Consider the following 27,792-nt stretch of genomic DNA (forward strand, 5'->3'; position numbering starts at 1 on the left):
AGATTAAGGGCTGAAATTAGCTTTCCTAAATGTTTATAGTCTGTTGGGGAGTGGATTTATTTTTTGAGACCAGTAGGACTATCCTCTGTAATTGAAGCCTGTGCATAACAGTACCAGGATTCTTTAATTATTCAGATTAACTTGTCTCTATTTATTGGAATAATTAGTTCCCAAATTGTAGTTTGTGGTCACTTGGTGGTGACCTGCAGCCTGTTACCTTTTTATAGGGGTTTTATTAGGGGAAGGCAGCTTAAATTGCAGTTGAGACCACTTAGGCGATGCACATCCCTTCCTGTCTGGCTCCCCCAACCTGAACTATTTTAGCTATTCCTTTGTCAGCACCAGCTTTTGTGATACACACAGGCCAGTTGGAAGACCTCTAGCAGAGTGAAAGTATAGCAACTGGGTAAACTTTTCACTACCTAGTTCCTGTGCCCTGGGCTACACTGGCAGAAGCCCGCATAGCCTAGTGCTTAAACTTGCATGGATCTAAGTGTTGTGTTTTGCTTGTTGCTACGTGTAGACATTGGAAAGATACTGATGACTACTTTGATTTGTCAACCTCAATGTACGGATGACTCTTTATAGAAAAATGGAATACAGGTCATAAGGTCTGAATATGATTTCCATCCAGGAGATGAAGTGTCCAGAGTACTATAAAGATAATTCTTTGCTTGTGCTGCAGGAAACAAATTCTGATTTAGTTTCATGGGCCTGAATATGACTTCATATGGTACTGATCTAGTTGTTAGCTAGCTAATATTTTTCCAAAACCAAGGTGACCAGAAGTTTTTTATAAAATAACTTATTCCTCATGTAGGTAGTTGTGTTCCTTTTATAGTACAAACAAATTCTGGAATGAGCCTTGTTTCACCTTGAGTTTGATCTGCAGAGAATTTGACAGGTGATCTATCAATTGGCATAAACACTGAGTTTGGGAGTCTGAAATTGTAAAAACTGTGGTGAGGGAGAGCATATTTAATGCACAAACTAATTTAGTTTTTGAGGGGAAGGGGAGAATTGAGGCCAGACTTCCCTTTTAACTTACACTTAGGCTTGGCACAATTGAATTTAAATTGGTAGTCATCAGTAAATGTTGATTTTTACCTGACACAGAAATCAATGGAAAAAAATGTCCAATAATAGCAATCTGAGCATAGCTTTCCTTGCACCCATAGGGATGTGGTGGTATTGGTGTGCAGAAAGCCCTCTGCAGCCTGTAGGGTGGCCCTGTTCACTCACTCACTTTCTGGGCGTGTGAGAGCTGTCCCGAGAAAGGGGTGTTCAGCAGTGGGTGACCCCCCCCACTCTTGGGGGCTTGTCTTCCTCCCTGTAGTCCTGGCCAGAAATGTCTGCTCAGTCCCACCAGCACCACAGCCTTCCCTGCAGCCTCCGCTTCCAGGGATCCAGTTTCCCCAACAATGCAGGGAATCATCTATAGCCCTGCTGTGAAAACTGTATTAAATTGGTAAAATTGGGAGAGGGAAGGTTAAAAATAAATACTGATTGATTGAATTTACAACCCCCCCAAAAAATTGAATTCTGCCACAGCTACTTATATTGCAGCTATTCATGAACAAGTTGTTCCTGAACGCAAGTAGGTTTATCCAAGATGGTTCAAAAGTACTTATGCTGACAGTTTTCCATATAGATGATCCTAAGCTATCTCCCACTTTAGTGCTGTGTTAAGACATACTTGCTGAAATTCTTTTTTCATACTAAACAGTTCAGGGCACTAAACAGTAACAACTGCATTGCTCACCCAAAAGGCAGTTGCACTTCTGTGGTGGTGGAAGTGATTCCTGTGTGTACACAAACATCTTAGAGCATGTCAGGATGTGTGTTGCATATATGTACATCACAATTTTTTCCACAGCTTGCAAATGTGTATTCTTTCCCGTTTCCCTCTCATGCAGTTCTATATAAATTTTTACCACCATTTTCTATAGCACATAGTACTAGAGAATCTCTGAAAATTGTTACTTCGAAGCAAAAATAAGTGACACAGTATGGCTGACAGCTTCGTAAAACTATTAATTTTCTAAAGTATTCTCTGTTTGGGATAATGAATCTTTAGATATTTTAGAAATACCTGAACATACTCTGTTCACTTTGACTTTTTCTATCCCATAACCACCACTGTTAGTGTTTCCCTGCCATAGCTACTGATGTTAGTCACCATAAAGAAGGGCCAGTTTGTACTCGGGCATAAGCAGGTGCAGGTGTTTAGGTGTGTGTGTGGTTTTTTTTATTATTTAAGCCAATGGCAGCTGCATGTAATGTTGGGGATAAATTTTTTTTAAGAGCCTGCATTCTACTTGGAAAATCTTGCATTTTAACATAGGTTTGAATGGTCTGATTCTTGTGATAGAAAATTCTGAATTTTGGTATTATAAATTAAAAAATCTCTTCTACTCACATTTAAACTAAAAACCACTTTAATTCTACATTTTACAGACCTTTAAGAAGGCTTCTGATTGTACTATATTCTTCCAACAGCTTCAGAGGATGATTCTGAAGATAGTGATGCTGGCAGAAGTTTTGACACTGCTTAATGCTGCAAGAGCCAAACAGAAGTGCTGCAAAGATGCTGAACTGAGTACCATCAATATGCATTTATTTTTTGCTCTTTAGTAGAAAGCGCATTGAATATTACTATAGTTTTTAAAGCATTACTGAACTCAATCTATTGCTGCATACCAGAACACAAACAGTGAATTTGAAAAGTATTCAGCAAGGTGTGCAAGAGTTAGATATACAATGCTGTATCCCCTTTGAGATGGGATGTTATGCCTCATTTTGAAAAAGTAGATTTTAAATATTTAAGGAAGTCCTATCTCCCTTTCTATTAACTTCTTACTATAGTCAGTTAGATTGCTGGATTGGTCTATCAAGTTTTTCTCCTATACTGGTAATTGTGTGTCTTTTGGGTGGCGGGACCCGTGTACTTATAGCATAAATTTTCCTTTTAAAAATGCTTATGTTGTAGTTTCTTATAATCACTTGCTTCCAGTGTTAACATAGGATGAATGGGTACTGTAAAACTACAGTATTCGGTTTCCAAATTTTATTTGAAGAGTGTTTAAACTCAACAGCAATAAGAACGTGCAAGGGGCTTCTACTATTAAAGTGATGATAGCTTTTTTATGTACTGATTTGGAAATTTGAGATTATATTTGATATTATGTGGATATTCCATTAAGGAAGTATTGCAGCTGTAAACTCTTGCATTTTGGCATTCCTGGCAGAAATGCAACTTGATAGGATTTAAAATCTTAATTGACCTGTTTAGCTTAAAAACCTTTTTTAGATCCCACATTCACTGTTAAAGCACTGGTTATATCAATGTGTTTTCTAGTGTTGTCACTTCTTTATAAATAAAGATGATGCATAGAACTGCGCTGGAATGTTCCTTTTTTAAACATGGGTAACTGTAGAGCTGTCTTCCTAAATTTAACATGGTAGCAAGATGTACACATCTCACCTTGTAAGTCTGGTAACTTATATACTGTCTTAACGTTCTCTGTAACCTGGGGAACAATTTACTGGTATAAAAACTAATACCACTCTGGGAATACCAACTTGGAAGAAGAAAGGTTGAATATACATTCTTGTGATCTACAGAAAAGAGCCTTTTTCTGTAGAACATTTCATTATCTAGGTTCAGATCTCTACCTATCCTTTTTACACCTGCATTTGGTTAGACATCTGTCAAGAAGTAGATTACTATTGACTAACTTTTTCAAGGGGAACAGATACATAAAATGGTACAAGGAGAGTCCCTCTGTTCTATACCATAAGTAGAATTCTTCCTTCAAGCTCAATTTGTGTAATATGCATAAGTACTGTAGAATCTACCAATTCTGAGATTAAGAGCTGCCCTGTTGGATTATCTAGGAAATCCACTACCAACACAGGCCAGTTCTTGACTGTATATAGTTGAAACAAGTTTTAAGTGACTAGTAACATGGCTTCTACTACTTCCTGCCATGGAGGAGGTGTGGCCAGTCAAGACTCTGCTACTAGGCCTAAGCAACCTTTTGCTGGGCCCAGGACAAATTTATAACACAGGCGTCTATCCCATCCTTACAGACACACTAATGAAAGAAAAAATTAATTTTATTTTTGAAAGGGCACACACAGGCCTCATCACTTTACAACTTTAGTTTGGTCTTTTTATTGCAAAATCACACGTGATCTCACAACATTTATTTTTTCTTGAGTTCACACTCAGTAGACAAAACAGCAAGGTGACTTAAGTGTTCCTGTGCCATAGTAAATAATCTACAGTTTCTGATGAGTGCTAGCTTGCTGAAACTTTTTTCTACTTCTGCCAATCCACCGGCAGTGTGCAAAAAATTCTTAAAGCTATGTACACTTCACTAAAAATTAGTTGTAAATCTCATTAATAAGATAACTAATGGCAGTTCAAGGTCCTTCCCAAAAGTAGACTCGAGCCAGTCTCAAAGTGTTGTTGTTTATACCCCCCACCAAAAAAATATCTTGCATTTAAGGAAAACTATGGCCAACATCTTTTGGTATTGGCTTCCCTAGCTTCTGAATTTTGAAGAAATGTTAATAAAAAAAAAATTGTATTTGGTGTACTACAATCTAATGTTTTTTAGCCACAATCCTGAATCTTAAAATAAAAAAAAACCCCAACACACATCACTAAGTAATGCAGCACTACTTTCTCCTACTTGTTGAAAACCTGAGTCTGATGGTAATATTACATAATTACCTTTGGAAGCCATGAGATTGGAATCGCCACAACACTGCTGTTTTTCTTCATCCGGTTTCCCAGTTTGTGCATTGCTTGAACCAGGCTGTTGAGAGGCCTTGTCTGACTAGAAAAATTAGATCATGGATTGACATCCTTCAGCTTCTTTTCTTTACCTTTCTTTAAGCTCTGAAGTTTCTGGCTGCCTGATTTGTATTTAATGCCAGACATGGCACACATTAATACACCGTGACCAATGCCCTCTATGCAGCTTGAAGTACTGTTGTGTCTCAACCCTTCTAGGCACCCTGGAGGACCAACTCACTGTTCAGAATGTTGCTTCTGTTCAAACACTGCATCTGATTGGCTCAGTTAGATTGTGAGATCTGGATGCTGCATAGATACACAGGTACAATCAAACATACTGAGATTATATAAATAAATGTTTAGTCAAACTCAAATCTAAATTTTAGCCGGAATTTTTTTTCATGGTGATGGGCTTGTGGCCCTCTATCTGGGCTCCTTGGTGGATCAGGCCCCCATAACGTATACCCATTTCACCTCACTTTACTTGGGGCCTTAACTGAATTAAAAAAAGCTAGCTTCCTTTACCACTGACGTTTACACATATTTACATTTTGCAGTGCACTCTGAACTAACTATTTGCCTCTAGTGAGGTTTACTACTTAAGTTTGCATAAGTGAGCACAATTACTGCTGTCATGCCTGTGGGTATGTATGTCTAAAAATAAAAAGCTGACCAGATTGCTAACTTGGGTTTAGATAGCAGTATAGACATGCCAACTGAGCTTTTAATTCAAGTTAGCAGCTCAAATTCAACACCACGCATCTATAGGCTTTAACAAGTTCCTAACCCAAGTTAATAGTGTTACTGTCTCCATTACTGTTTTTTTGAAAACGTGGACAGCACCCATCTATACTTCACAGGAATCTGAACCTTTAATACAATCCCCCTAATCTGTTTGTCTATGGGGTCTGAGAATGATGTTTCTCTTGTTTAGTGACTTGACAATCAACAGACCTGGAGTGCTGCTGTCTGTGTAGCTGAGAATGCTGCCAAGGAGTGGTCACTTGATCCACAACTTCTGTATGTAAACCAGAAAGTACTATAGCTTTGCTACAACATTTTGGCTATGACTGTAAACTTAGATCTAGGGTGTCTCAACTCTGCACCAGAGTGCAAGAGTAGCTTATACTGCTGTAAATTCAGAGAAGAGCTTCCATTCAATTACTTGGTGCACTCCTTGTTCATGATTAGTATCTTTAACACTAGGGTTAGGTGCTATCATAGAATATCAGGGTTGGAAGGGACCTCAGGAGGTCATCTAGTCCAATGCCCTGCTCAAAGCAGGACCAATCCCCAACTAAATCTAAAGCTGTCCTTTTAAAAGCTAGACTCGGGCAAATTTGAATGGCACCTTGAGAATTTTCCCTGGTCCCTCTACAGGAATGAATACTGCTGAATACCTCAACAAACATTCTATTCAGCCCTTAGACAACATACACAGTAGTGCCACGCATCGGAATGTTTAAAAGAATCAACAAAACAGCATTGTCGGTGTGGGGGAAAACAGGGATGGGGGCACTGGCTGGAGCAATAGGCATGAAGCTTTCTAATGTTTGAACCATTTAGATTCTGTAATAAGATTTAATGAAGAGAGATGAGACTGGCTATAGAAGCTGAGCTCAGAGCACCTAAGGAGGTGAGGGACTGCAAAAAAGGAAGACTACTACATTTCCTACTGTTCTCATTATTTTATATGTATAGAGAATAAAGTCAGCCTCCATTTCTTTGCCGTTCCAATACAGTTTCTGCTCCAGAAATACAAAGAGGTGTCCGGTGGCACCTTAAATACTAACACATTTATTTGAGCATAAGCTTGTGTGGGTAAAAAAACCCACTTCAAGCTTTACCCACAAAAGTTTATGCCCAAATAAACCTGTTAGTCTTTAAGGTGCCACCAGATTCCTCGTTGTTTTTGTGGATACAGACTAGCATGGCTACCCTTCTGATACTTGCTCAAGAAATGAAGATTTCATTCCATTAAGTTCTGAAGGAAGCATACAATATACATATAAATATGCTGTTCCTTATCATGCTATCATCATTTACTGACTTTTGCTTGGTGTGTATCAAATCTACCTTCTCGGATAACAATTCCTTTGCTTCACAGAGATGTGGACCTCCCTTGAGAATCTTCACTCAAAGTTTTGGTCTTTTTGCAGTCTCACTGGGTAAAATGCAACATTTTAAAGCATAGAAAAGGAAATTTGTGGCAACAGAGTACACATGCACACAGCAATCTTTCAATTTAGTTTTATATATTAAAACAGTTGCAAGTTAGCCAGATGAACTCTTGGCAAACAGTTTGCCCAATAGTTTCCCCCTTAAAAAAATAGGATGACTACATATTGCAGGGTATAGAAGGCTAATTTTGCAATCAAATAAGCATGGCTATGATGATAGATGCTAAACCCTGATCTGTGGAGGCAGATCCCTGTTCCTGTGCAGAGGCCAAATTACTTCCATGCAACTTTAAGGGTCTGCCCATCTGCATCATATTGCACAACTGGGGCCAAGACTTGACCTCTTAATCCTGCAGCTACAATTAGCTGCAACTACAAAATGAGAGAGTTTTTGAACATTTGGACTTTAAGCCTAGCTTGAACTGGGCAATTAATTTGAGGAATTTCACCTTCCTCTTAAATTGTTTGCAGATAATTTGCTCAGTTTTGTCTGAAATTACTCATTTTGGGCAATAGCACTTTTTTTTTTAATCCCAGTTTCATGAGTCTGAATGGGTTGAAGTTCAGACTGTTTTGACAACACAGATCACGTGGCTCATTTCTGTGCATTGACTGGAAGTTCTTTGAATTAAGTTTCCAGTGCAAACACAAATTCAAATTTTCTTTCTATACTATCCATTTAAAAGTAGATAGTCACAGAAATGAAAACCAGTCGTGAACACAGATGAAACAAATTAATTTAAAACCCATTATGGAAATCTTGCAGAATTTTTGAAATCTTAACATTTGTGGCATAATTAAATGCTTGCTCTTTTCAGAATGACACTTTACTGAGACAGACCAACTCATACATTAAAGTATTTCCAGGTGTACTAAAATACATTTGGAGAGAATTTTGAATATGAACCCTGACAGCCCAATGGGAAATACTTTAGCCTATTTTTAGTCTGTCTTCTCTATCTGTGTCCTAACAAGTAGCACATTATTACATGAGTAAAGTTATGCATGTGCTTAAGTGGTTACAGGACTGAAGCCTAAATATGGGTAAGGTGTCACTTTCTGGCATTTAAATAAAATTGTATAATTTTAAATTTTAAGCAGTATACTCATTTTCTTCATCTATTAGAACAGTTTCATCACTGTATGGCGTTTCAGCTGTTGAATTGTGTGTTATACATAAAGCTCCAGAAGCAGAAGAAATATTTCTTTTGTACAGGAACCAAAATAATGCTGCAGAAACTGTCACAACTATGGTAAAAATTATGACCAAGGTGGTAGTCAAAGCAGTTTTATCTGAAACAAAAGAAGACAGTCTTTAAATGGCCATCCATACACCAGATATCTATACTAAAGGAGATATAAACATTAAGTGCACAGTTATCCAGTTTATTTTATAATTAATTGCATTCATATTGTTTGTTCAGTGGCAGCAAATGGAAACCTTGGGATTATTTGGCAAACATGCTAAACCATTAGCTCTTCCTTTCCTGTAATCTAGTCTGTCTTCATAGTTGACTTTTTTTGTCATTTAATTGTTTAGAAAAATTCCAATGGTTGGGACTTCTTTTCAAATCCCAGTTTCTCCTCTTCATTTTCCAGAATTCTTTAACCAAATAAATATTCTGATGTTAAAAAGGGATGAACTCCTCTAGGCATCGCACTTTACACATCACTAAAATATGAATTAACTTTATTTTGGCAGAAGTATTTTATAGCTGTGCTTTTTTCCAAGGGATTAATCCCAAGAGTGGAGCAAACATAATGGAAGACCAAGTTACCATTTTTTCTCATCTCTCAGTGGAAAATTACATGTGGAAATGGTACATTTATAGGTGTCAGGGAATCCAATTCAGAATGTGCTCCTGCTAGTGCTCACTGTAGGAAAACCTGCTCCTCGTGTACAATGTGGGGTTAAAAAAAAAATTAAACTAGCACCCACTGATCCTATGCCTTTCTTGATAAACAAAGAATCTGCAGTAGTCAAGGAATGAGAATAGAACTTATCCCTAAGTGTCACAAATACTGTGAAAATACGGAGCTGTTGCATGCCTAAAGGTTATCATTCTTTCTTTTCATTCCCCTTATTGCCTACTCGGGGTTTTAGTGGTTCCAAGAGTCTACCACGGAAGGAATATCCGTACTAGCTCTGAATAGACCAGCTGACAAGGGGAATTTAGACGCATGATTACACAGATCCATATTAAGCCCTCACCTCAGTGTAAATCAAGAGTAACTCCACCCAGGTCAACAGTCAGCCACTCCAGATGTACAAAGGTGTAAGGAGAGGATATGGCTCAGATCAAAAGTCCCACATGAAAAGGCAGTGGTCACGTCCAGCAACAAAGGAACTAACGTCTAAACCCAGCCATGTAAATTCCATTCCCCACAGAAATAGCTACACAAAGCCTGATTATTAGAACTTGCCGCTGAGGAAGTGGGGGTGACTTCCATCATTTGGGCTCAGGAAAAACTAGTGCCTTTGAATATTTAAAAATTTAAACTAGTTCAGAAAGTTGTTTGTATCTGATTGCAGCCATGGTTTTGTTCAATTGAAATGAGCAGTGACCCAGACATTTTTGAGCAAAACTACTCATTCAACAGGAAGGTTCTATTGGTTTCGGAGGAGAATATCCTGAATCAATCCAGATGCTTCAGAAATATTCCATTCAAGCTTATGTTAACCATTTAGTTCAGAACCTCCACTGATATCAGAGAATTTCTATTCTGTACAAAGTGATAAGCTATTCAGATTTAAAAGGGAGAGAAAGTAGCTTATTTAAAAAAATGTGAATTTCTATTAAAAACATTACATTTCTAGTTTTGATTAAAAATATGAACTTATGCTATTTTGTTAAAATGGGGCATTAACTGCCACCAGGTAAAAATGGGTTAACATTTGGCAGACAAGGAAACTTACACAGACATCAGGCAATTTATCTTCCAAGACAGTCACTTTCTCCATTTTCTTTAATTGTTTTACAGGCCTCTTAACTCAATATTGATCCGATTAGCAAATATTTCATTAACATGACTATAAAGAAAACTGAAAATGTCTTTTGAACAAAATGACCTCAGTGTCCTGGGGATTATGTGATAAAAGTAATGTTGATTCCTGACTTGAAGAGGTTACTATGAGCTCAGATAGGGATGTCCTCTCTTGTATTGCACTACTGAAAATCTTACTCTGCTAAAATGGTAAAATAATTGAAGTTATGGAACTGATCAAGCAAAGTGACATATTTATAAACTGGTTCTGAATATGTATCTTTATGACTAGTTAAATTACATACTAGTTACTCTTACACATAGTAGGGCTATCCCCAGCAAGGGACATCTGTTCCTGACCCTTAATTTAAGGCTTGTGTAAGTACACAAGATGCCATGTTGGGTTTCTAAAAATGCTTCCTGTTACAAAAATGGTTTCATCTCATACCTATTTGCGCCACACATGGATGAAGAATAATTTTGAAGTGTTTCTTTTTGAAATGTTGTTAACCTGTTGGGGCCTATTCATAGTGGTGACACAACTATGTTGCTGAAGTCATTTTTATGACAGAGTTTAAAAGTCATTTCCAAACACAATCCATTTTGAAGTGCAGGTGGGGCCTGAAAAGCACTTTAATTATCACTGTATATGTACAGCCAACAACCCTAGAGATTTCCTCTGGTCTGAAGACCATCCTTATGTTTTAAGCTGAGTAATTTTAGTACATTTTGAATTCTTGGATGATTTAGCAAATGGAGGAGGTAGGTAGAAACTAGGCAGAGGCCAGTGAGAGTTCTGTCTAGGAAGGGAGATGGATAAAGCTCCACTTGTTACTTTGAACAAACCCTTTAGGGGTTAGTCATAACAGTTGCAGGTTTGATAAAGAAAAAGGGAATTCCTATCAGTTTAGGGTTACCATATTTCAGGTTCCCAAAAAAGAGGACACTGTCAGAGGTGGGGGGAGGAGGGAGAGCTGGATGAGTATTTGGAAGGATGCTGGAGGGGTGTGCGTACTGGGAAGGATACCTGAGGGAAGCTGGAGGGGGTACCTGCAGCCTCTTTGAAAAAGAATTTTTAAAAATGAGGTGGTGTCCGGGAAAACCCAGATGTATGGTAACCATATATCAGTTTATTTCTTTATCTATTTTACATCCAAGAGATAAACATGACTAACCATCCAAAGTGAGCTGGAAAATGTCACAATCTCTGCAACCCTGACCTACCTCTCTACGAGCAGTGGGAATTTTACTAACCTCTTGCCTTTTGAAGTTCTAATATAAGTAATAAAGCTCTTTCCCTTCCTTGTGAAAGCTTAGTCTAATATTATAACAACAAAATACCAGCTGACATAATATGTATGCACATCACTTAAGATAAGGTAATAAATCAAGATGTGTATTTCTATAACCAGGAGAAATACAGTGTCTCTTTTTTTGGAGGTGGGAGTTGGGAAGCAAGTGAGTGGGGCAGTGAATAATATCCATAAAATGTTTGTAAACTTCACGCAAAGGTATGTAAACACTCACCTGGTAAGTACTTCTTTTCATATGCAACTACAAGGAAAAAAAAAGATTTAAAATTATGTGTTTAGCTTGTTTCATGTTTGTATGAAATAAACTACTGTTTTCAAAGAAAGTTAATTTTTAATCACAGTTTTTGATGTACCTTAGAGACTAACCAATTTATTTGAGCATGAGCTTTCGTGAGCTACAGCTCACTTCATCAGATGTTTACCGTGGAAACTGCAGCAGACTTTATATACACACAGAAATCATGAAACAATACCTCCTCCCACCCCACTGTCCTGCTGGTAATAGCTTATCTAAAGTGATCAACAGGTGGGCCATTTCCAGCACAAATCCAGGTTTTCTCACCCTCCACCCCCCCACACAAATTCACTCTCCTGCTGGTGCTAGCCCATCCAAAGTGACAACTCTTTACATAATCAAGTCGGGCTATTTCCTGCATAGATCAAGGTTTTCTCACATCCCCCCCACCCCCATACACACACAAACTCACTCTCCTGCTGGTAATAGCTCATCTAAACTGACCATTCTCCAGGTTTAAATCCAAGTTAAACCAGAACATCTGGGGGGGGGGGGGTAGGAAAAAACAAGAGGAAACAGGCTACCTTGCATAATGACTTAGCCACTCCCAGTCTCTATTTAAGCCTAAATTAATAGTATCCAATTTGCAAATGAATTCCAATTCAGCAGTTTCTCGCTGGAGTCTGGATTTGAAGTTTTTTTGTTTTAAGATAGCGACCTTCATGTCTGTGATTGCGTGACCAGAGAGATTGAAGTGTTCTCCGACTGGTTTATGAATGTTATAATTCTTGACATCTGATTTGTGTCCATTTATTCTTTTACGTAGAGACTGTCCAGTTTGACCAATGTACATGGCAGAGGGGCATGTACATTGGTCAAACTGGACAGTCTCTACGTAAAAGAATAAATGGACACAAATCAGATGTCAAGAATTATAACATTCATAAACCAGTCGGAGAACACTTCAATCTCTCTGGTCACGCAATCACAGACATGAAGGTCGCTATCTTAAAACAAAAAAACTTCAAATCCAGACTCCAGCGAGAAACTGCTGAATTGGAATTCATTTGCAAATTGGATACTATTAATTTAGGCTTAAATAGAGACTGGGAGTGGCTAAGTCATTATGCAAGGTAGCCTGTTTCCTCTTGTTTTTTCCTACCCCCCCCCCCCAGATGTTCTGGTTTAACTTGGATTTAAACCTGGAGAATGGTCAGTTTAGATGAGCTATTACCAGCAGGAGAGTGAGTTTGTGTGTGTATGGGGGTGGGGGGGATGTGAGAAAACCTTGATCTATGCAGGAAATAGCCCGACTTGATTATGTAAAGAGTTGTCACTTTGGATGGGCTAGCACCAGCAGGAGAGTGAATTTGTGTGGGGGGGTGGAGGGTGAGAAAACCTGGATTTGTGCTGGAAATGGCCCACCTGTTGATCACTTTAGATAAGCTATTACCAGCAGGACAGTGGGGTGGGAGGAGGTATTGTTTCATGATTTCTGTGTGTATATAAAGTCTGCTGCAGTTTCCACGGTAAACATCTGATGAAGTGAGCTGTAGCTCACGAAAGCTCATGCTCAAATAAATTGGTTAGTCTCTAAGGTGCCACAAGTACTCCTTTTCTTTTTGCGAATACAGACTAACACGGCTGTTCCTCTGAAACCTGTCAGTTTTTGATGTGTAAGCAATTGAGAGAATACATTCTCACAGAAAAAAGTTTACCTCACTGTATTATTAAAAAAAGATGGCCCCACCACTCATGCAGGTGTCTATGAAGTCAACAGAAAAAGAAGAATAAGGTAACGTAAGTGTGGTTGACAGGAGGTGTCATTTAAGTGTGAAACTAGGAGCCAGACTCGAATCTCACTTCTGTGACTAAAAGAAAAGGAGAACTTGTGGCACCTTAGAGACTAACAAATTTATTTGAGCATAAGCTTTCGTGAGCTACAGCTCACTTCATCGGATGGATGTATCCGATGAAGTGAGCTGTAGCTCACGAAAGCTTATGCTCAAATAAATTTGTTAGTCTCTAAGGTGCCACAAGTCCTCCTTTTCTTTTGCGAATACAGACTAACACGGCTGCTACTCTGAAACCTGGCTTCTGTGACTGGCTCCTGTATGTCCTCAGTCAAGTCACTTTGGCTCCCATCTACACCATGGGCCTTATTCTTCTCTCATTCGTCAGGGTAAGTGCCTTGCTTTCAACAGTTACTCCTAATTTGCACTGGTAAGAGAAGAGGACTAGGACCCTATAAGTATAACTTTGTTTTTATAACCAGGTTGCGACATGCTCATCAAACACAGCTGCCAAATGTCAACACTGAACTTTCTTTTCCCACAACATACCAATGCATCTACATGGCTCCACATCCACATAACTTACATTTCTAAAACTAACCGCAGCACAATGTATTATCATTGTAGTAAACTAGGGGCTATTGTAATTCCTGTTAATATATGGTTCTTCAATAAGGATTTTGAGACAGTGACACAGCAAACTCATGTTTTTAGATATATGGTGTTGTCTTCTAGAAAACTGAACTATTATACAAAAAAGGATCACCCACCAACACACAACTGGACAGTAGTGGTAGGGCAAGGCTACAGAGAGATCTCTAACATAAGCATGAACACTCCTTCTCTGTAGCTTCCCTTAGACTGAAATTATATGCACAGTCATGTGGTTAACTCCTCTAGAACTTTAGATGAATTCTCTCTGCAAGCTAGTCAAGGGGTCAATAATTCAGATAATTATCAGTAAATCAGAAAAACAATAGCTTTTATAGTCCACAAGACTTGTGGCTTGTCTACACTTAAAATGCTACAGCTGCACTGATGCCGCTGTAGCACTTCAGTGTAGACACTATCTACGCTGATGGGAGAGATTCTCCTGTCGGCATAGGTAATGCACCTCCCCAAAGGGCGGTAGCTAGGAGAATGGAAGAATTCTTCTGTCCACCTAGCACTGTCTATACAGGGATGTAGGCTGGCTTACTTACGCCTCTCTGGGGTATGGATTTTTTTACCCCATAACCAATGTAATTAAACCGAACTAATTTTTTATTGTAGATCAGGCCTTGGCCAAAGTAGAGTACTGGAAAACAACCCAGAACCAGCCCAAAGGAGAGAGAGGAATAAGGTTTCTGGAAGAACTGTTTAAATTATAGCACCATTAAAGCCTATTTTTACACATACTGTGAAATCTAGTCTATTAATTGTTAAAGACCAAACACATAGTGAAACAAAATTATAAAAAATACAGTTATGGGGGTGTGGCTAAGGCAGCAAACAAGATGGTGGCATAATCCAGTTCTCTGCAATAAATGGCAGTGGGGGAATAAATGAAAGTGATTTAAAAAGATAAAAAGAACCAAGCCAACCTGAACCCACAGATCCATGCCTTAAATTTGAATAACCATCAGTAGAGCAAGCTTTGAAAAACAGGAGAGGGAAAAAAAAGGGGGGGGTGAAGAGAACTGGCAGATCCCAGTCCCACAGAGCAACCTCTGTGGGAGAAAAATTGAGCAACTGAATCCAGTGCCATCAGCTTTCAGAACATATTAAAAATGACTCTGCAAGCCCAGAGATACTTAACTGGACCCTCATTACCCTGTAAAGAGACAGGGGTGAGTGTAGCAAAATTAAAAAAAATAATAACTTGTACTATTGTGTCTGGGAGAGGAAGTGTGGCAGAGGCCATTCTGGAAAGATCAGACAAATAAAAGAGAAGTGCAGCAAGAGCCATCTTTAGAGAGAGGCAACTAGCAAGAAGGAAAGACAAGAAGATCTAGATGTCTGTGAAAGGAAAGAGATCTTCCAATATAAATATCTGTTCCCTCAAAACAAAGACGTGGCTACTAAAGAGAGTAACTTCCCCTCCAGCAAATTACGAAGACAGGTGGAGAAAGCCCAGTCACTATCTGTCCTGAAGGACCTGCTGTTAAAAACAAAAAAAGATGAATATGGAGATGAGGAAAGAGTTCTAGGCTTATAATAAAGAAATAAAAAATGAAGTTAATCATATGAATGGGAAAATATCAGATGTGGAAACAGGATTAATCAAGCAGTTGGACAGCATTACTAATCTAAATGAAAGAATTCAAATAATTGAGGGGAAAAAAGAAAAGAAAAAAAAACAATTAAAAATGGAGGACATGGAAAATACAGAACACAGGAACATAGCAAGGATTAAGAGTATTCCAGAGGAGACTGAAGGGAGAAATCTACTGGTCACACTGGATGCTACTTTCCATGACATATTAAAATCGGCAAATAAAGTATTATATATTGCAGGGGAATGAGATTCCTGATTTGTGGAAAGACAACAATTGCGGCAATTCCTAAAGACGGAAGAGATCTTAACAATTGTGCATCATAACACCTATTTATTTATTTAATGTTGATGCTAAAATTTATGCAAAGGTGTTAGCAAACAGATAATGGGTATGTCTGCAGCTGGCCCGGGTGAGCTGATTTGGGCTTATGGAGCTTTAGCCCTGAAGCCAAGACTGCTATGTAGACTTTTTTCTTGGGGGGGGGGGGGGTGGAAAGGAGTCCCAGAGCTTGGGCTCCTCCCAAGCCCGAACATCAACACAGCAATTTTATAGCCCCGCAGCCCAAGCCCTGAGAGCCCAAGACAGCCGACCCAGGCCAGCCATGGGTGTTTAATTGCTGTGCAGTCGTACCCTGAGTGTCATCTTGCCCAAATATGTTCCCCTGGACCAGTCGGGATTTGCCAATACAGAGAAGGACCGGGATATCACACAGGAAGATCTCAATGACCTTGTAAACTGGAATAATAGTAATAGGATGAAATTTAATAGTGAAAAGTGCAAGGTCATGCATTTAGGGATTAATAACAAGAATTTCTGTTATAAACTGGGGACACATTACCTGGAAGTAACAGAGGAGGAGAAGGACCTCCGAGTATTGGTTGATCATAGGATGTCTATGAGCCACCAATGTGATGTGGCCGTGAAAAAAGCTAACGTGGTCTTGGGATGCATCAGACGAGGTATTTCCAGTAGAGATAAGGTGTTAGTACCGTTATACAAGGTAGTGGTGAGACCTCATCTGGAATACTGCGTGCAGTTCTGGTCTCCCAGGTTGAAGAAGGATGAATTCAAACTGGAACAGGTACAGAGAAGGGAACTAGGATGATCCGAGGAATGGAAAACCTGTCCTATGAAGGGAGACTCCAAGAGCTTGGCTTGTTTAGCCTAACTAAAAGAAGTCTGAGAGGAGATATGATTACTATCTATAAATATATCAGAGGGATAAATACCACGGAGGGAGAAGAATTATTTAAGTTCAGTACAGTGTGGACACAAGAACAAATGGATATAAACTGGCAGTCAGGAAGTTTAGACTTGAAATTAGACGAAGGTTTCTAACCATCAGAGGACTGAAGTTCTGGAACAGCCTTTCAAGGGAAGCAGTGGGGGCAAAAGACATATCTGGCTTCAAGACAAAGCTTGATAAGTTTATGGAGGAGATGATACGATGGGATAGCCTAATTTTGGCAATTAATTGATCTTCGACTACTAATGGTAGATATGCCCAATGGCCTGTGATGGGATGGGATCCAAGTTACTACAGAGAATTCTTTCTTGGGTGTCTGGCTGTTGAGTCCTGCCCACATGCTCAGGGTTTAGCTGATCGTCGTATCTGGGGTCAGGAAGGAATTTTCCCCCAGGGCAGATTGGCAGAGACCCTAGGGTTTTTCGCCTTCCTCTGCAGTGTGGGGCATGGGTCACTTGCTGGAGGATTCTCTGCACCTTTATGTCTTTAAACCACGATTTGAGGACTTCAATAACTCAGACATAAGTTAGGGGTTTGTTACAGGAGTTGGTGGGTGAGATTCCGTGGCCTGCGTTGTGCAGGAGGTCAGCCTAGATGATCATAATGGTCCCTTCTGACCTTAAAGTCTATGATTCTATGTTGTTCAAAGGAATATCTGATATCAGAACTCTGAATTGAACTATAATGTTAATTCTAGCCATACTTCCCGTGTGCTACTTTCTTTGGATGTTGAGAAAGCCTTCGACTGTCTGGAACATGAGCACCTCAGAGAGATTTTGGAAATCAGTGTTATAGGGGCATGTCGGCACTATATACTCATCCTCAAGCATCTGCTTTGGTTAATGGTCATCAATCGCCTCCTTTTAATTTGTTAAGGGGTATAGCCAGGGTTGCCTGTTATTCCCCCTGTTGTTTGCTTTGGCAATGAAGCCATTTGCAATAAAGCAGGGGTCTCCAAGTCCCGGACCACGGGCCACCTGAGGCCCAAGAACCTCCCCACTGTAGCCCACTGAGGAGAGACGCATACAGCCATGACGCCAGCAATGTCTGCTGCAGGTACTGCCCCCTGCAGCTCCCATTGGCTAGGGGACAGGGACAGAGACACCATCACTAGTTGCCGGGCAGAGTCAGCCATGGAGGCAGCATCACTTTTTTCCACAACGAATATAAACAAGTCAAAATACCAAACACAACTATCTGATGCACACCTTGCTGCAATCCTGAAGGTTTCAACAGGATTTGCTGCAATCCTGAAGGTATGACAGTTTTATTATTTCTAAGAAATTTGAAATTAAACATACAATATAAATGTTTTCTTTTCTGAACACCATCTTCAGTGACCCACTGGGATTATTGGCCCACTGGGAGGATTTGAGGACTGGCATTGGCCCTAAGGTAAACTGAGTTTGAGACCCCTGCAATAAAGGTAAGAAGTAGCCCCTGGGTAAAGGGCATCAAAATGTCTTCTGGATTAGAACACAAAATAGCTTTGCATGTGGACAATGTCTTGTTATATTTGCAGGAGTCAGAAGCCTTATTAAAAGTTATATAACAATTGACTCTGGACCTTAGGCAGGTGTCAGGCTTCAAAATAACAATAAATCTGAAATTTTAGGAATTAATATTCCCAAAAGCTCAAAACAAACTGTGGTGAGCTACATAAATTTAAATGGGTAAAGGAATCTTTAAAATGTGTAGGTGTAAATATTGTGGAGAAACATAAAAATCTCTTTAAGGGAAATTACCCTCCAGTGTGGAATAATATAATAAAACAGTTGGAGGAATGGAACAAACACAACATTTCTTGGCTACTCAGGGTAGCCTCAATAAAAATGAATGTCCTTTCAAAGTTGTTATTTTTGTTTCAGTGCATCCCTGTAGGTATACCTGACATGACATTAGAAACATGGCAGGATATTCTATTAAAATTCACAAGGAAGCATAAAAGACTCAGGGCGATTTCAAAAAGTGGGATGGACTAGCTTCCTTAATTTGGCATGTTATTGTTATATATCACAGTTAAAAGATGTGATAAACTAGATTAACAATAAACATCCAAACAGTGCATAAAACTAACAATAATGGAGCCCAAATACAGCTATTCATAGTAGTTGCTGAGTTAGAAAGAAATTTAGATCACCAAAAATAAAAAGTCACCCATTCATCCAGACCACCTTAGCGGTTTTGGACAAATTTTCTAAATTCTTGTTGCCAAAGCTCTCTCAGCTATTTCCATTATCAATCAGGAATTTATTCCAAAGAAATATCGAAGTGTCTCTTAACTGTGTAGAAGAGCTGAGATTACTGAATTCAGACATTTATTCCTAAATCCTGATTTGAAAGCATATCAACAGTATGTAATAATGAAAATAATATAAAGATCCCATATTTTCAGTATTTACAAGTCAAACATTGTATTGTTAAATCTGGATACAAGGCAGCTCTAACTAGAGCTCCTCAACAAGAGTTGAGGAGCTGACCCAGGAGGAAGCTGGAACAAAAGGTTTAATTTCTAAGATATATACAATTTTGATGGAAAAAGATGTTGATAAGAAAACAACCCAGATAAAAAGATAGAAGAAGGATTTGGACAAAGAAATCAATCTGGATGTATACATGGGAAAGGTGATATGCATCTTTAACTTGGGTAGCTCATAAAGAAAATTTGTATAAATTATTGTATAGATGGCATTTGACTCCAGTTAAGATCCATCTACTTGGGAGATGCTATTAGAGGGGTTTTCTGTGAGTGGGGCAGTTTTGGGAAAGTGGAACATACTTGCACATATAGTGGTTGTGGTCTAACAATTATATGAGTTTGGGAGGAAATTAAAGAGATTCATCTGATGTCAAAATTCCAACTTCCTGGAGATCCCCTGACGTGCTTACTGAATGCTTCTGTAAAGGATCTGCATTTTAAACAAAGGGCAAATTATTTATTTTCTATTGTTAGCAGCTAGACTCTTTATTGAGCACTACTGGAAAAATATGACCCCTTCATAGAATCATAGAATATCAGGGTTGGAAGGGACCCCTGAAGGTCATCTAGTCCAACCCCCTGCTCGAAGCAGGACCAATTCCCAGTTAAATCATCCCAGCCAGGGCTTTGTCAAGCCTGACCTTAAAAACCTCTAAGGAAGGAGATTCTACCACCTCCCTAGGTAATGCATTCCAGTGTTTCACCACCCTCTTAGTGAAAAAGTTTTTCCTAATATCCAATCTAAACCTCCCCCACTGCAACTTGACACCAAGTATGTACAAAAGAGAAGTGCCAAAAAGAGGACAGGTATTTAGAAATTTGGTAATCTTTTCTAGTGTATTCAGAGGAGGAGGGCTTCCAAGCTAGCAAGCCAAAATGCCAGGTTCTTTGAATATTAACCTGATCCTGAACAAGTAATGTACAGTGTAGTATGTTAACGTTTGATTGTAACCTGCTATAATCTAAAGTTTAATATATGTGTGTGTCTGTCTGTCTGTACAGAGAAAGAAGGAGAGAGGTCATGTGATGTAGACCCACATTGTACTTACAGGCTGTTTTACAAAGGGTCCCTGTCAGAGGAAGATCTTCACAACTGATTTTTTTCCATCCCCCGGACTTAGTGTACATAGAAGCACATGTGTTCAGGAGCTCCTCATTGCTCTCCTCTTCAATCCAATTGGTAAATTTCATTTCCGACTTGTCAAACCATTTAAAAGCATTATCTGTGATTGAAGGAATTATACATTATGTCATTCATGGAAAAACAGTTTTTCACACTGACAAATCAAACAAAATAATTGAATTTAAAAGAAAACTAAACATTTTGAAGCTATTTCTTGGTACTTTGTACAGGCTGCATCCTGGCAACATGCTTCAAATCCAGTGCAGTGAGAGATGCAGTTCGTGTCCAACATATGCTCTCAAGAGCTTCTTGGAGAAGAGAAATTCTGCCACCATACAACAGGCTGACATTTGGGCCAGATCCCCATGCTTCAGGGCACTGGTTACTGCTCCTTTCTCATAAAGGATATACTCATTGCTCTTGGACGTATCATATGTGGTTGCCAGTTTGGGATCAAACATCTCTTTTTCCTAGAGACCATTCCTTTTGTGTTCATGATGCATATTCAGTCATGTTAGCCATGTGGCTGGGCTTCCATCCTTTTGCATACCAAAGCAGGCTTATAATTCCTACACAAATTGCTTACACTGCTGCTTACATATTAGCTTTGATGCTTTTCTGGTCTTCCCCTTTGTGAGCATGGGAAGGATTTTATGTCAGGACCAGGAGCTCTTTAATATACACTATTCTCCAGATCACAAGCTCAGTCTTTAGCCTGTCCTCAGCCTGCTGGTAACTCGCAAAACTCCTAAAACCAGTAGAATGATCCTTTAGGACTAGGGACATCAGAATGATCATTAATCTAGATAAACTAATAATGTCAAACTCTCCTTGATGTAGGAAATGGACTTGATAATCCACACCATGAACCCTGTAGAATTTATTGTGAACAGAAGTCACACACCTGTGTCCCGGCCAAGAGAGAGTTTTGAGGTTTGTAGTATCTTCATGGAAGCTTCCACCAAAGAAAATAAGCGCAGCAAAGGAGGAGATAAAAAGAATCTTGGAAAAAAAATGAGGATTTTCCCTGCAGGGACACAGTGAGGATCCTGGTATTAGGGAGTCCAGAGGAGGAAGGTTGGTCTCACAGTTAAGGTGCCAAACCTTGGCTCAGGCACCTGGGTTACAGTGCCTGCCAGACTTAATGTGCGACATTGGACAAGTCACTTTCTCTCTCTCTCATTCAATTTCCCATCTGTGTAACGGGAATAATAAATCCAGCACCATTGTTACTTCTGAACTGCGCTTTAAACTAGCATGTAATAACGAGCCTCAGATTCTGACATAAAACTGATTTTCTTAGATATGCAGAAGAAAAATAAATCAGGATTTTATTAAAGACATAGAGGCAAGTTTTACATCCCTACTCTGCTCCCTTAATGAAAGGGACTTTGGGCTCTTAGGGTACAGTGCTTGGGACCCAAGAGAGAGGGATTCAAATGATGATAATCTGTAATTTAATAAATATTAGTCATCCCTCAGCAAGCAGTTCAAAGCCACATCCAGAAAGAGGCACATCATAAGGAGATGGCCACATATACAGGCTAGAACAGAACACAATTTATGTAATAGGAAAGCATATTACACAAAGTAGTAGGAAACTTAAAAAGAATTAACCTTATCTTTTGCTGTTGTTCTGGGGCAATGAAAGAAGTGTAGCATGCAATAACATTCCCCATGCTTAATAAAAGTCAAGATTTTTCCATGCTGATTAGGCCTCAACTGAAGTATGGTGTCCAGTTTTGGACACCACATTTCAGGAAAGATGAACAAAATCAACAAAAATGATTAAAGGTCTAGAAAACATGACGTATGAGGGAAGATTGAAAATATTGGGTTTGTTTAGTCTGGAGAAGAGAAGACTGAGAGGGGACATGATAACAGTTTTCAAGTACATAAAAGGTTGTTACAAGGAGGAAGGGAGAAAAATTGTTCTCCTTAACCTCTGAGGATAGGACAAGAAGCAAGGGGGTTAAATTGCAGCAAGGTCGGTTTAGGTTGGACATTAGGAAAAAATCCCTAATGGTTGGGTGGTTAAGCACTGGAATAAATTGCCTAGGGAGGTTGTGGAATCTCCATCATTGGAGATTTTTAAGAGTAGGTTAGACAAACACCTGTCAGGGATGGTCTAGATAATGCTTAGTCCTGCCGTGAGTGCAGGGGTCTGCACTAGATGATCTCTTGAGGTCCCTTCCAGTCCTACAGTTCTATGATTCAAGATCTCTAGCAAAATCATGTTCTCTTCTCTGGGCTAAATTCTGTTCTCAGATACGTAAAGTCAAAATAATCCATTAATTTCAGTGTTGTTACTCCAGATTTACATAGTGTTTCTGAAGTTAGTACGTATATACAAAGGGACAAATTTTATTTACAGTTTTTTTAGCTATTGATGTGAATGGAGAAAAGCAAGCAAGAGTGTTTCTATAACTACGCAAACATCACATAAAGATGCTTATAACCATCATCTGTGAAAATGGATATGGGGCTTGTCAAAGTTGTCAGATTGAGAGACCTGGAGATAATCCTGTATTTATCCTCCACATAGGTATAGCACAGACAGCAGCAATACAAGCTTCCATGTAGTCCTCTGCTGACATGTCTCAACCCAGATTTGGAGGGACCATCTAGGGCTGAGAGATGAGCTATGTGTCTATTCTCATTCAATCCCTGACAATGCCAACAATGGTTCTGATGAGCATGGCAATTGTTTTTTTGGATGTGGACACCTTTTCAATAAGAAAAGAACTGAGGCTGCTGTGTAATTTAATAATTCCACCACAAAGACATGCATTTTCTACAGTTAAGAGAGACAAAGTATTAAGATATCAACAAGGTAGTTCTCACTTACCATCTGTGTCAAAGAACATGCCCAACGAAATATAATCAGGGACTTGCCAGTGATTTTTTAATGTTTCCTGTATAAATGTATTCTCCTCTTTATTTTTTATACTAATAATGTCTGCTCCAGAAGCTGCATTTGAAAAAAAAAATGCCCCTATAAATCTAATTTTGAAAGCACGTTTCATGCAACAGAAGTGAAACAACTATAAATACTATATGAAAGGCATCTGAACATACTGATCCACCCAGTAACCAATCAATTGTGTACATACATTACCCAGCAGTGCAATGACAGACTGACAGGATATACAATACATTCACATAGTGTCATACAAATGCCATTTAAGATGTTAGCAAACACACATGTACTTAGACATTTAAGTATGTAATCTGAAAAAAATCTAAACAATTTAGATAATTTAATTAGATCAAAGAGTTGATTTGTAATCTTTTTTTCCCTTGATGTGTCTCAGATTTTGTAGTCAATTTGACTATACTGACTACTAGTGGATCATTTAAAAGAAACACAAAATTTAAGCTCTTTTGTAACTTACAGTATCATCATATCATTTACATGCTGTTTGCAATACAGATCTCTTTAAAATATTACTCAGCTATGGGAAAGATCTTCACATACACATAAGTAAGCCCAAACCTTTTTGTTTAATACATAAGCACTACTCTGAAATAGCTAAAAGTTGAAACAGCATTCTGCTTCAGAAATTTCTTGCCAGTGCTCAGCTGATTTTTCATAACCATTTTTCCACTGTAAAGTAAGACAATATAAAATAAAATTTAGAATAGTAAGTTGAATGTTAAAAAAATGTTGAATAGCTGATCATATTTAAGGCTACCAGTACGTCACGGAGGTTACGGATTCCGTGACTTTCCGTGACATTGGTGCCCTACAGAAGTCCAGCTGCTGCGGCAGCAGGAAACCCCCCAGATCTCTCAGCCGCAGCAGTGGGGGCCCCCCCAGCTCCTAGCCCCATGGACAGGGGTGCCTTCCAGGCACTGGGCAGGAGTGGGGGGCGCAGCTCCCTGCTGCTGCATTCAGTGGGGCAGGGTGATGGACCTTCTTCCCTCCCCATTTTGTCAGGGATGCTTTTAGTAAGAGTTAGGGACGAGTCACGGCTTCTGTGAATTTTTGGTTATTGCCTGTGACCTATCCATGAGTTTTACTAAAAATATCCATGACAAAATTGTAACCTTAATCATGTTCCATTTGAAACCACTGGGAATTTTCCCATTCCCATTAGCAAGTATAGGACTGAACCAAAAATGGCAAAAAAACCAAAGTAATCTTCCATTTAAAACAAACAAACAGTAAACTGTGTCCCTACGGAATAAGTGATGTAATACGCAAGCTATTATGGACAGTCTCTTTAACCATATATTCCAGGTTATAACGGTGGAGATGTCAGTACAGTTTATATTTTTTTACTTTCACTGCCATTGAAAGAAAATGATGGTATTCCAGAGGAAGGAACTATTATTGGTCTGTGGCTTTAAGTCCTCGCCCTGTGGCAAGGAGAGGATGTGGACATGCACTGCTCTGGCAACAATATATGAGGCAGGCACAATGCTTCTGGGAATGCCGCAGAGGAAAGCCTACTGCTACACTATGTTACAGAGTAAAGCAAGAGCTTGGCTTAGCTGGCAGGGTAACGGTTTCTCTTTCCCTTCCCATCAGAGAATCGAACAACACCTGTGTCCTCATCAGACTCTGCTGTTCTTCCTGTTCCAAGAGCAGTACCATGAATTTGCCTAGCTGTGAATGGGGGCTGGGATGGGGTGGGGCGGGGGTCTAGGGAAGACTCCTTGCACCTCCTCTGCCATGGAGGGCTAAAAGAAGAATCTAGACTGAAATTTTAAGTCTACATCTATGATTTTTTACTGTGGGGGGAAAGCAGTAATGAAAAATGAGAGAATGACAGCCACTTCCAGACTTTACAGAGAACACTGAGGCAAGGACTCGGGTCCAGGGTTACCTGGTGAGATATCATATATGCTTAACACAGCAAAAATTGTGGTAATCTCTTGTTCTAACAAGGATATGGAAGCGTTTCCAGAGCATCTGACTGCCACTGCAGTCCCCGTTCTCAGATAAACACCAGTAAAACTTGAAGAACATTTGGAAGCTCATCCATCGAGGTGAAGTATTAAAAAAGCAGTTGCTCTACTACCATACTTTGACTACTGAGAAAGTCATGGGTGACAGTAAAAAATCTGTGAAGTCAGCTTAAATCACAAGGCTCGACAGCTATCCATCTAGATGACAGTACTATTCACCAGAAACACAGGATTGGCTGTATTGGATCAGATCAGACCAGTAACTAGTACTTGGTGCTTCAAAGAAAGACAAAAAATGCATTTAGCCAAATGTGCAATGCCTTTGCCACACAAGGGGGAAATTTCTTTCCTGGTCCACTTGTGTTCTCAAAATGATGTTTAATTACCTTTATTATTTTAGCGTGTTTAATAACAATAATGTCCTAAAATAATACAGTTATTCATTAAATGCAACCAGAGTACATATCTCTTAATAATGCATCAGAAATAAAAGAGACGGATTACAGTACCATTATCTTTACAGAGATTTCTGGCATCATCAATACTGTCCAATTCATCTAATGTGCCTTGAAGAAAAATATAGCAGCTACTTCCAAATGGAATCCAAGCAGAGGAAGGGCATTCTATACAGAGAAGAGCAAACATCATTATTCTAAACACTAAATAGTAGTATAGTGGTTGATATGAAGAAATTGTTTCAAATGGCAATGTAGATGAAAAGAAAAATAATGCAGTTTGTCTTTCTGGACTGTATGCATCTCTGCTGGAGCATGAAAACAATTAATTAAAAAAAAACATCTGGAGTAAAAATAAATACAATATACTTAAGAATGTAATTTACCAGGTCAGACGAAGAACAAATACAGGACATGAGGATGTGTGATATAGCAGAGAAATCAGAGACACAAAAGATTCATTAGCTCACCAAACCCCCTCCTCTAGCCAGTATTCTGTTTTTTAGAGTTTATTCTCCATTAATTTGGCTAATTTAATTGTTAAGGTCTCCAGTAGAAGGAAGGCCTTCCACCATTCCCTTGGGATATTCTGGACATATCTCACTGATATCACTGCTAAGGGATGCCTTTTTGTTCTGTTTGTACATCAGCACAACGGGGTCCTGGTCCGTGATTAGGGCTCCCAGATGTTACAGTAATTCAAATAAGCACTACCAGTTAGGAGACTGCCCTTATATTCAGTTTAATTTGTCCTTTGCTTTTTTCTAGGCATTTATAAAGAGCCCGTCACCATGATATTTATTTATCCCATTACTCTGAACTAGATAACTTTAGACCACTCTAAACATAAGTATATAACATAAGTATAAGTAAATGTTGTCATCTTGCTCACTCGTGTTTACATCCTTTGAATAATGGCTGGTAGCATCATATTTGCCCTTTACTCACCTGAACAAGTTATATGTATTCATTTACTTTCATCATAAGTCAATTCCTTCATCCTCTTAGCTATTTTTATTGCTTTTTCCTGAATTTCCTCCACTTTATCACCTTCTTTCAGGTACTGAGGTACCTAAAACTCAGAGTAATGTGGGAGTGATTTCATCAGTACCAAACAGAGAACGACTGTCACCTCCCAGCTCAGTGATTCCTCTGTCTATACAGCACAAAGTTGTAATGACTTGTTTTTTGGTCAACACTTTTGTTTTTGGACTACATGCTCTTTTACTACCTACTCTTGCCTTCTACCTCTCTTATGGCATTTCAGCTTACCAGTTATTTTCCATAAGAGAGCATGAAAAGAGAAATAAATTCAGTAAGAAAATATATAGTTGGGGACACACTATATAACTGCTACTTGAAGGCTCAATGTGCAGGAAGGAGAAAAGAAAAGACAGACTTGACAACTAACCAAAACAATATATTTTCATTCTGAAAGCAGTGTCTTCCTCTGGTCTGTGCTTCCACTCACTAGTGTTCCCAAACCCACCTCACTTAATCATGTCCTTTTAGAAGTTACAAAAAGATGTGTGACTCTAAAGAATCAAAACCAGCATTTCTCTTTATTACCTATTTTGGGGGTCAGTCTACCTAGCAACACAGACCACAAGGAACACATTACCTGAGCACTCTGCTCTCTGCATTGAATAGGGAATTCAATTCAAGGATTCATCCTCATATTCAAAGTCCTCTATTGGATTGGCCTTAGCTACCTAAGAGATCACTTATCCCTCCATGATAACGACCTCCCATGACAGGAACATTCCAATGAAACTGCTGACCAAAACGGTGAGGCTTGTGAAAGCAGAAGGTAGATTTTCAAAGGAGCTGGACCTAGAACATGGACCTTATTTCCACACATGGCAAACTGGTTGAAACTACAGTAACGAACAAAATTATCAGACACATAGATAAACACAATATGTTGGGGAAGAGTCGCATAACTTTTGTAAAGAGAAGTGATCCCTCACCAATCTATTAGAATTCTTTGACGGAGTTCACAAG

The 27,792-nt window shown here is 39.1% G+C and overlaps 2 protein-coding genes across 8 annotated transcripts in view; one reads left to right on the forward strand and one right to left on the reverse strand.

Annotated features, from left to right (window-relative positions):
* MARCHF7 (membrane associated ring-CH-type finger 7) overlaps positions 1 to 3,396 on the forward strand; it is a 33,748-nt gene extending 30,352 nt beyond the window's left edge. For 5 of the 7 annotated variants that reach the window (XM_073305590.1, XM_073305594.1, XM_073305593.1 and 2 more), the window contains one exon: positions 2,500 to 2,639. In XM_073305590.1, the coding sequence (XP_073161691.1) occupies positions 2,500 to 2,555 (56 nt within the window). In that variant the 3' untranslated portion in view covers positions 2,556 to 2,639. Of the gene's footprint in view, positions 1 to 2,457 lie in introns of all 7 variants that reach the window. The other 2 variants (XM_073305592.1, XM_073305591.1) reach the window with 2 other exon arrangements.
* Positions 3,397 to 4,101: 705 nt separating this feature from the next.
* The window catches only part of CD302 (CD302 molecule), a 39,393-nt gene continuing 15,702 nt past the window's right edge, over positions 4,102 to 27,792 (reverse strand). Inside the window, exons 2-6 of the mRNA XM_073305597.1 lie at positions 25,843 to 25,956; positions 23,268 to 23,390; positions 20,346 to 20,519; positions 11,500 to 11,526; positions 4,102 to 8,280 (exon numbers count right to left, since the gene is read on the reverse strand). Coding sequence (XP_073161698.1) covers positions 8,081 to 8,280; positions 11,500 to 11,526; positions 20,346 to 20,519; positions 23,268 to 23,390; positions 25,843 to 25,956 — 638 coding nt within the window. The 3' untranslated portion in view covers positions 4,102 to 8,080. The remainder of the gene's footprint in view (positions 8,281 to 11,499; positions 11,527 to 20,345; positions 20,520 to 23,267; positions 23,391 to 25,842; positions 25,957 to 27,792) is intronic.

Source organism: Lepidochelys kempii, chromosome 11 (assembly GCF_965140265.1).
Source record: "Lepidochelys kempii isolate rLepKem1 chromosome 11, rLepKem1.hap2, whole genome shotgun sequence".
Classification (NCBI taxonomy): domain Eukaryota; kingdom Metazoa; phylum Chordata; order Testudines; family Cheloniidae; genus Lepidochelys; species Lepidochelys kempii.